We start from the raw sequence: 10,429 nt of genomic DNA, 5'->3' as shown, positions 1-10,429 counted from the left end.
CAATTTGTTTTTAGGAATAGGCAACTTGAAGACCCATAACCTGGTCCATATTCACCTCTGATTACATCTATTCTATTTTGTTAAAGTTGAGGATATGATAGTAATCACCTAGGAATGACACAATTTTTTCTTCCAATTTTATCCTTATATGATACTAATATTACACTTTTGTTTTTTATTTTTTGTTTTTTTTTTGTTTTTAAATTTCAACACACACTTTTATTTTTATTTTTTTTATTTCAACAATTCAAATATCAATTTAGTCCCTCCATAATTAGTCAAATTTCACTTTAGTTCATCGATAGTGATAAAAAAAAATTGTGTACACACACGCATCGCGTGTACAAAGTAACTAGTATAGATTATTTGGGCGGGGTATTTTGTCGGTTTAATTCTGCACCCATAATATTAGAAAAATCAATGTAAAAAAAATAAATAGAAAAAAAATTCAATTTAAATATTAAAATATCAAGCTGGATCACTAGTTGCTTAGGTTTCGGATTTGGGAAAATTTTGGCAAATAACTTTGATCAAAATTTTGTTTTTGAAAATATTTATTTCCAAGTGTATTGAATACATTAAAAAATTTATGACTAATGTTATTTTGCTAACCAGCCCTTCAGACTTTTATAAGTAGACTAAAGGTGGAAGTGAACCAAACTACTTTTGAGTAACTCGGGAGTAGCTCGGTCAAAACTCGGATCAAGTTTTGTTTGACCACACTTGAGTCGATTTTGAGTTCGAGTCATTTTTACTCGAGTATTTTACGAGCCACTCAAGCGAGTGATTAAATCAAGTTGAGATCGATTACTATGGTACTCGACTCGATTTGTATGCACCCCTATGGTGATAACATGGATTGCAACTGGATAACCACTTCTACTCGTTTCTTGGTGAGTCTAGCTGTCTAGCTAGTAATTCTTATTACTGCCATCTTAACTAATTATTCATTATCTATTTTGCGCAGAGTTAAATATTAAACGTACTGCCATCTTAACTAATTATTCATTATCTATACTGTTTGGTTGGCATATAGAAATTAAATAAAAAAAACTAACGTGAAATGATTTTATTGGTCAATTTTATGAGACGACTATTGTATTTTAGTCGTCCATGAAAAATATTATTTTTTATGATAAATGTATTATTTTTTATTGTAAATATGAGCATGGTACACAACTATATTTTTATGATTATAATTATTTGGTTTAAAAAAATTACTTTCAGATTATGAAAAAAAAATTATTTTATATTATTATTACAATGATGATGCATGTGATTGAAGGCGTGAATGCATGCCCTCTACGTTTTCCTTTATACGTACACTACTCATTCACATATAAGCGTGCTCTCTACATTAATCATTTCCACTTAATACATGCTTCAATTTTTGTGGGGAATGAAATTTTGATTTTGTTTGGTTTGACAATTACAAATTAATATCCGCTTTTTTTGATGCTCGGCACGATGAATATGATTCAAACGTAACGTTGTGGTGGCAACGACTGAGACAAAAATCGGAAGGAAGTGTTTTGTCGCTTCGATGTGTAAAACGCTCCTGAAATAGGGCTGACGAATCTAGAGGGATCAGACGAACTAAACAAATTTACGTTCGCCTAAAATTAAAACTTTACAGCCTCAAAAAATACGGAAAACTTTGTTTTTAGTCATTCATGTATATTTATCTCATTGTGATTTCGATCTTCTACGCAGTCAAATGTTAATATTAGTCCTATATCTTTTATTTTTGTGGTAAGTTTAGTTTTTTTTTCATCGATGGTGTTGATGTGATACTGCACTCGTCAGCACCATGTCAAAATCATATCAACGACACATTCATCGGAAAATGAATAAAATTGAAGAAAAAAACAAAGATAACAAACTAAAAATAAAATTTGACGACACAGATGACTAAAATCGTTAAGACGAAACTATATGAAACAAATAATGCAATTTTCCTAAAAAAAATATATTATACCAAAACCCTAATCCTCGAGGATCCATTCTTGGGAGCAACTATGGATCCATAATTTTGGTTATACTATGTACGTATATATAACTAAATGACATATATGGGACCACGCAATTTAATATGACGCATGACTGCAGGTCAAACTTATAAAGTTTTAAAGAAAAATTATATATTTTATTTTTATAATATTCGTCAGGAACCTGAGAAAAAAAAGAGCTAGAAATTAAAGAGGAAAGTAAATTAAAGTGAAAGATGTTGGAGTTCCATCGAATACAAGTGGAATTGTTAAGGAGGTCCAAGGCTTTCTCTTGTACCAATGAAAAGCTAGTAGAAAATGCAAGATTAAAGAGAGAATATATAGAGTAACCTCAACATTGAAGCAAAGAATAAGGGAAAAAAAGTGTGAAAATATTAAAGTGTTGCAATTTCCAAATATTTGGATGTGAAATACTAACTAAAAGAGAAAATTATCATTCGGTTATCTTCTTTTGGCCAACCCCATAAAGCAAACTCTTGTTCCATTCCAAAACTCCGACAAAAGGAATTGAGAAAAATCATTGAATTCTTGTAATTAAAAAAAATAATCTACAATAAACCAATAATCACGTTTTATTTTCTTTGATATGTGAATTAATGAGAAAATTATGATTTTAATCCTTCATAATCGTCTATTTGTGATTTCCATAATCTATTTAATAAAATTTCAATATTATTATGTTATCTTTGTGCGGATGTGACAGTGAAGTTATAATTATTATATTAGCATCCCCAAAAAAAACTGCAATTTCCAAAAATTAAAATATACATGTCGAAAAACGAAATTTAACAATATAAAAAACAAAAATCGTAAAGAGATAAATATGTGTACAATCGAGAAAACCGAAAAGTAATTGTACCAAGCCATCAACCAAATAATTTAGCCCATGGACTCAATAAACTTTATTGTTTGTTCCATCGTCAAATTTGTAATGATTTACTGGTTTGTACATAAAATGGGCCAATTATTATTCTAATTAAAGTAACATTGTGCGTGGTAATCTGATATATGTGTTTCTCATAAATGGTAAAACATTGAACATCTAGTCAAAGAAAAAGTGACACAAGTTTTGTTACAATATATAGATAATATAAATATATATATATATTATATATATATATATATATAGACACACACACACATATACGGACACATATTTGTGAATTATTAAAGGCCAAGAATTGAAATCATCTACATGCCAAGAACAGAATCATTGTTACGTAGTAAAGTGACCATACACTATGATGTGTCTGTATATACAGTGGCGGAGCCACATACACAAAGCCCGGGTGGTCCAATTTTTTTAAAAAAAATTTACATGTAAATTTTGTATAATTTTGGAATAATATGATATTAGTCCGGATATATCAATTTAAAATATTAAAAGATTCTAGAGTTTAAAATCCTAACCCGGGCAGAACCATATTTTTGGCTCCGCCACTGTGTATATATATTGATATATAATAATTTAAGCTAAATGTTACTTTTAGTTTTGTATGTATTGATGTAAGACATTTTTATAATTGTATATTTTATTGGATCAATTATAATTCATTACTTATGTTTCAATGATCAATTTTAGTCTTTTTTTTTTATCAAAATTATAAAATTAAATTACTAATATCATTGATATTGTTAAATTTTTATAATTAGATTTTTAAACATACTTAGATGTCACAAGAAATTTCTTAACCACAAAATTATAAAATTTAACAATGATATTAGTTATTTAATTACATAATTTTGAGGAAAAGGACCACGTACATTAATGATATCGAAACATAGTTACGTGATCATAACTGATTTAACAAAAAATAGAGGACTAAAAATATCTCAACTCGATACATATTGAACTAAAATTGACAATGATTTATGTTATGTACTATATTTGAACAAATATATGGTGTACTTGACGACTAATTTGGCATGATATATACTTAATTACAATAAAGCAATAGGTGTGCATGTTTCACGTAAATGGTCAACATTATTTAAGTATTGGTTTCAAAAGATTTGAGACCTCTTCCGCATATAAAGAAAACGATTGCTACGTACCTCTTGCTTTTGAAAAGGCACCTTCTACACCATGTTTGCCAATGATCGATGCAAGAAATACTCGTTATCACCTGACCTCGTTTTCTGCAATTTCAGCTATCATAATTTTTGAGTTAGACTAGTTCAATCTAGCTGTAAGCAAATATCACAATTCTTAAAAAGAAATAAAGTACAATAGTAAACTTATAAAGATACAAAAATGCGAATATAAACCAATGAATAATGTCGTGAAAAAATAAAATAGGCAAAGCTAAAAGATTAAAACAAAACGAAGTTTATAAGAAGTAAAATTTCCTTAAAATAGATTTGTCTCCTCCGAATGTGCTTTGAGGATCAGGACAGATAATTTTTTCCCATGATATAACGACAAAACCATGCAGCAACTTAGCACTAAGTAATTACACTGACGAACTGAAAACGTACCTTCTCAATTGGTACTAGTTCTCTTTAATCCAAGTATTTATGGCATGGATAGAAGTTTTGGGTTCGAGACTGGGTAGGCACGTACTCCACAGTAGGTGTGGGGAGTTCTGTGAGTAAGGGCTTCATGGGTTATCATGAAAACTGTGATTGCAGGACCCAAAAATGGTAGGCCGTTGAAAGGCGTCTTTTATTGTAAGGCATGCGTGTCTCCACAGTCTCGAATCCAAGACTTCTGTCTAGATCATAAGTACTTAGATTAAAGAGAACTGATACCAATTGAGCTACTATGTAAGGTCCATGGACCTACCCCTTTTGGGTCATTCAATCAAAGCCCTCATGATAGCACCCTAAGTAGCTCAATTGGTACCACTTATCTTTAACTCAAGTACTTGTGGCTTGGATGAGATCTTGGGTTCGAAATTAGACAATCGCAAAAAAAAAGCAATGTAGTACCATATAAATCAAAATTAGTTTATTTCATAAATACTGCAAATAATATTTTTTTTACAATTTAAATATCCAAAATAATAGCGAGTGAAAACAAATATGATGGCATCATCATATTTACATCGTACATCAAATAATGATTTACCATAACACGTTTTTGATAAACAAGGATTTACCATCATCCTCAAAAATATTTTTGCTCATCTTCTTTAACTCGTTTCTCATCCTTATCTGGGAGTGAATGTAAAGGATGGGAATAAGTGGAGGTCATTTGAGAGATATAACAAAAAAAATGTGATTTGGAAAATTATGACATATCTTTTCATAACTTGAATCGTAACACATATTCATACTTCATAATCTCGACGTCATTCATAATTCATCGTAAGCATTGAAATTCATTTGTTTTTCATGGTTTAATGATATCAATTCCTAATTTTTAATCATCTAAGAGGACGAGACCATAACAACGATTATAATCTAACCATATAAGGGCCATAAACTTATCATATTTTAGAATTTCCACCCAGATCCATTTGAATATTATCAGTGCTCAAATGATATAGTATTTTCAACACAATACAAAAACAATAACTCTTGCTCGAATGAACTTTTGAAAAATGAAACAATTCATCAACAAATTATTTAAAAACATAAGCTCACTGAGTTTAGTCTTTAATCAAAACGTTAATGAACTCTTGGTTGGCTCGAAATTACTGCTTGATTTCTTGACAGTGATTGAACAGAACTTCACCTTCCAAAATCCTCGAAAATTTGATAGAACTTTGGAGAGCAATTCTCGAAAAATATAGAGTGAATTTAGTTGTGATTTTCGAATGGCATATATGCGATATTTATAGGTGGTGAGATGCAAATCTTATCATAATTCGGTTGATATTTCTTCAATAATTTTAATTATATTTCTTCCATAAGCACTGTCTTACTAAACATTGAAAACTTGGTGCCCAAGTATGTATCTTTTCGAAAATATGAGGGCTTGATTGGAAATTTCGGTTAGGGCTTGTTTGGATCTTGAATTTTCGGTCCTTATTTAATTCCGGCTTAGATAAAAATTGCAATTCTCACACTACCATGTAGCTATTACTCGTCTGATGGTAGAATGGACACGCCAATTTGGCCAGGTTCTAATCATCGATTTGAAAAAACCTTTTGGATTGTTGGGAAATTATATTGGTCTCAGTTTTAGGGTTTTTTTAGGGATGCGCGGAAAATCCAAAATAGGACGGAGATCTCCAGGACTGAGTATAAGATTACTATCCTCATCCCGAACCCGCCTCGAAAATAATATCAATAATAAAATAATAATAATATTATATATAAAAATATTTTTTTAATATTAATATTGATATTAATATTAATATTATCACTAATAATAGATAATAATAAGTTTTGGTTGAGAAAATCCTCGAACACGTCCTCGTCTTGTCCCATTAATATTTTGAGTAGGTCTCTTGTGAGACGGTCTCACGAATCTTTATCTGTGAGACGAGTCAACCCTACCGATATTTACAATAAAAAGTAATACTTTTAGCATAAAAAGTAATACTTTTTCATGGATGACCCAAATAAGATATCCGTCTCACAAAATACGACCCGTAAGACCGTCTCACACAAGTTTTTGCCTAATATTTTTGAAATGGGGATGGAGACGGGGATTTGAATTTGATTCCCGCGGTTTCGGGTTCGGAGAAGTGGGGATCGGGATGGGTATGAGATGTGGATAGAATTCGGGGACGGAGATGAGGATGAGACGACAAACTAATCACGTCCAATTGCCATCTCTAGTTTTGATCGATATATTCAATTTATAGGTTTGAACTAGTTGTGCCGCAAATATGGTCAAAGTGTGAATTTTTGGGGCAATCGCAGAAGTCCATGACTGAGTTACAACTTTATAACAATATATACCGAAAAATATAGTTTTCGCTTTAAAAAAGTATCAAATTTCGTTTCAATTTTCTTCTTGAAATTTATTGATTTATATTGCTCTTCTTATCGAATTATTTATTTTTAAGGAAGAAATTTTATATCGTAGCAATGGTCCTAAATTAAACCTCAAGTTACCGAAAAACTGGTCAGAAAAGCCAACCTTGACGTGAAATCAAAACCACTCAATGCACTGGTGCTTCAATTGCTTGTACGGAAGAGTTTCTACACGAGTTGTGGGCACATCATTTGTCTTGATCGAGTGTATTATACATCGAGGAATTCACTTCATTTTTTGTTTTGTACTAAGATTATCGACATATTATCTAACTTTAAACAAAAAATATAAAATTCATCAATATTTTTTTATTTTACAGGTAATATGATCTGTCGATCATCTTATACAAATACATTGGTCGACTCCCAGTATAGCATAGACTTATCAATTCATTTCAATATTTAATTTCATATTTAATTTCAACGTACGATATGATTGTTAATTTTTACATGACGCAACTAAAATATTTTAAATCGTATAATATCTCATAGCTATGTATAATGGTTTTCCTAGTTACAACAAATATTATTTCCCAACATACCTAAAATACATATATTGCAAAGGTTTAATATTTTTGGTCCAGTAATTTTATAATGTTTGGGTTTCAGTTTATTAATTTTTCAATTTTGGTTCTCGGTACATTATTTTTTTATATTTGGTTATTTTGGTCCAATTTCTTATGGAATAATCAATTTTTAGTTGGAAAAAGACTGACTAGGTGGTGACTAAAGCTGACGTGATTAAAACATTGATGATTTCTTGATTTACTTCATATACATTTTGCTAGGATGCAATTTAATATCTAATTCTAATCAGCTTTTTCCATCGAAAATTAAATAGTTAAATACGAAAAAATAATGTACCAAGAACAAAAAAAAAAGCTAATAGAATGATATCCAAAGATAAAAAATATATTAGACTAAAAAGTATTAATATGATGATAAAAATATATTTCATTTAGTTTCTCTATTGAAAAGATTGTTGATCATCTTAAACTATACAGATTTATTATTATTTAATATTAATCATTATATGTATAATAAGGGAACACTTACGCGTTTGAACGTTTCAGACAGTTGTACTTCCACACACACTAAAAATTCGCCCAAAAGGATTTTTCTCTTGAAAATATAAAAATGGAACTGGATCTTCAGAATCCATTGACAATCCAGCAGTACGACGGCGTTCCGTCGCTCTTCGCCAACGAGTCCGAACACATGCCCTGTCTAATCTCCTTCCCATCCTCCGAATTAAGATTTACAGTTCGCCGCCGTGCTCTCGCTCTCATCTCCCACGTAAGTTTTAGCGATTGGAATTTGATTTCATTTCATTTGTTGGTGAAGTTTGCTTCATTTTTGGTGGTGGTGTTGTTTCCGCAGGCGAAGTTCTCCTATAATTTAGATCCATTGCTAGTATACCTAGCTGTCAATTACATCGATCGCTTCGTATCGAAACACGAGATTCTGGTAAATTTTGTTTCGAGGATTCATGTATTTTCAGTACTGAGATAATCGATTTTTTTGATTAACTTGTATTGGGAACTGATGTGAATCAGGAGAAAAGGCCATGGATTTCGCACATTCTGGTTGTCGCATGCCTTTCACTTGCTGCCAAGATGAGGAACTCTGATTTATCAGTTATCCTCACCGATTTAACGGTATTATTACCAATTTACACTCTATAATTCAAATAAATTGTCGAAGTTTTTAGAATATGGATTACGTTGAAGGTACTATATTATCTACTCTCATGATGAAACAGAGGGAAGAAGGCTTGGAGTTTGATGCACGATCGGTTCAACGAATGGAGGCTATTATTCTATCGACTCTGCAATGGAGGATGCGATCTATCACTCCTTTCTCCTTCCTTCGCTATTTCATTTCCCTTTTGGAGGTCGAAGACTCTTCTTTAACTCAAGCTTTCATACACAGAGCTTCAGATATCATCTTCAACGTTCAACATGGTATTTCTATTTCAATTACCAGATTTTTCATGCATAATGTTGCTCTTTTTTTTTCCATGCTTCATTGTTTTTATTAATCGCAGTGTTGAAGATTTCAGAGCACAACCCTTCAACAACTGCAGCTTCAGCTCTTCTCTGCGCCATTCAGGACTTGATGCCGCACAAAATTTCTTCTTCCTTATCCGCGATTTCTTCATGTGAATATTTGGACAAAGTAAGCAGAGCCGGATGAAGTTTTCACTGTTTTAAAATTTCACTCCAAATCTTCTTCAAACAATTATGCATTTCGATGCTGAATCAATTTTTTTATTTCATTTGATTAATTTTGCTGTCATAATTACCGCAGGATAGACTGTTGGAATGCTTGGGTTTGATTCAGGAGATAGCGACGGCGGGGTGTGAGGCAAGCCCTAATGCTACGGGGAGTTGTACTTTGACACCACCAAGTGTACTCGATCGGCAATGCACAAGCTCCGGAAGCGATACCCTCGCCGCCAGCTCAAAATTTCCTCGAGATTAATATTATTCGTATTTCATATTTTGTATTATATATACGTCTATTATAAAATAAATTTCCATTAATCTTTGCTTTATTCATCAAACTAGGATATAAACAAATGAATAGTTCTAATGGATCGACTAGTGCTTTGAACTAAATACATCTTCAACTTATTTACATTTTAATGATATTAAAAACAATTGATTTCAAATTATTTTAATATTCTAAGGTTTTGAAATTCATCGAGATTAATATAATTGTATTGTAAGTAAGTAGAGAGATGAATTTAAATTTCTTAAATGTAAGTTATCTAATAAATAAAAATACATTTAAATCCATGTATTTCATATTTTTCTATTCAAACACAACCTAAACGATTTCTAAAATTTACGTTTGAATTTATATTGTATGTATAAAAAACAACTCGAAATGATATTGACTTTTTTTAGCATAGAAATCATACTGACGACTCAGTGACTTGGAGTACTTCAAGTTTCATTAAAAATACGGGTATTTCAAATGGGTTCGGGGACGGGGACGGGGACGGGGACGGGGACGGGATTTTATCCCACGGGTTCGAAGACGGGGATTCCCGATTTGGTAGATCCAGGGATGGGTGTGGGGATAGGAGCGAGGATATAATTAGGGGACGGGGATGCCATTGTCATTGACTTACTTGGTTTAACTGGATTGGGTGCTCACATAAAACCAATTGGCATTCGATACAACTGGGCCGAAGCCATCGGTCGGCCCAGAGCAACAATGCTATAAAGTGTGGTCACTGGTCAGGGTGCCCAATGCATAGGTTCAATCGAAATTAATTGAACAAACGGAATTAATTGGAAAATTAAATTCGGTTTGTTCATAAGTTCGGTTTATTTTATTTTTTGTAAAGAATATTGGTTAACTTTGTTATGTCGGTTTATTTTGGTTTTAGTATAAAAAATTGATTAAATCAAAGAAATCGAACTTTTATAAATTATATATAATATTGTTAAATTTTCTAAAAAAACAAAATCTGATAATTT

The 10,429-nt window shown here is 31.5% G+C and overlaps 1 protein-coding gene across 1 annotated transcript; it reads left to right on the top strand.

Moving 5' to 3' along the window:
- The first annotated feature begins 8,014 nt into the window (after positions 1-8,014).
- LOC142537968 (putative cyclin-D6-1) lies at positions 8,015-9,484 on the top strand. The gene is made up of 6 exons (XM_075643418.1): positions 8,015-8,234; positions 8,319-8,405; positions 8,495-8,596; positions 8,701-8,902; positions 8,986-9,116; positions 9,249-9,484. Exons 1-6 carry the CDS (start codon positions 8,076-8,078, stop codon positions 9,420-9,422), a joined length of 855 nt encoding a protein of 284 aa, XP_075499533.1. The 5' UTR covers positions 8,015-8,075; the 3' UTR covers positions 9,423-9,484.
- Positions 9,485-10,429: the final 945 nt, after the last annotated feature.

This window comes from Primulina tabacum, chromosome 2, assembly GCF_025594145.1.
Source record: "Primulina tabacum isolate GXHZ01 chromosome 2, ASM2559414v2, whole genome shotgun sequence".
Classification (NCBI taxonomy): domain Eukaryota; kingdom Viridiplantae; phylum Streptophyta; class Magnoliopsida; order Lamiales; family Gesneriaceae; genus Primulina; species Primulina tabacum.
This window is presented reverse-complemented; position numbering and strand designations above follow the sequence as displayed.

Excerpts from the sequence above, each read along its gene's own strand:
- LOC142537968 (XM_075643418.1), top strand. The coding sequence starts at position 8,076 with ATGGAACTGGATCTTCAGAATCCATTGACAATCCAGCAGTACGACGGC. Across the intron at positions 8,235-8,318 it reads CTCTCGCTCTCATCTCCCAC|GCGAAGTTCTCCTATAATTT; the intron begins GTAAGTTTTAGC and ends TTGTTTCCGCAG. Across the intron at positions 8,597-8,700 it reads TTATCCTCACCGATTTAACG|AGGGAAGAAGGCTTGGAGTT; the intron begins GTATTATTACCA and ends ATGATGAAACAG.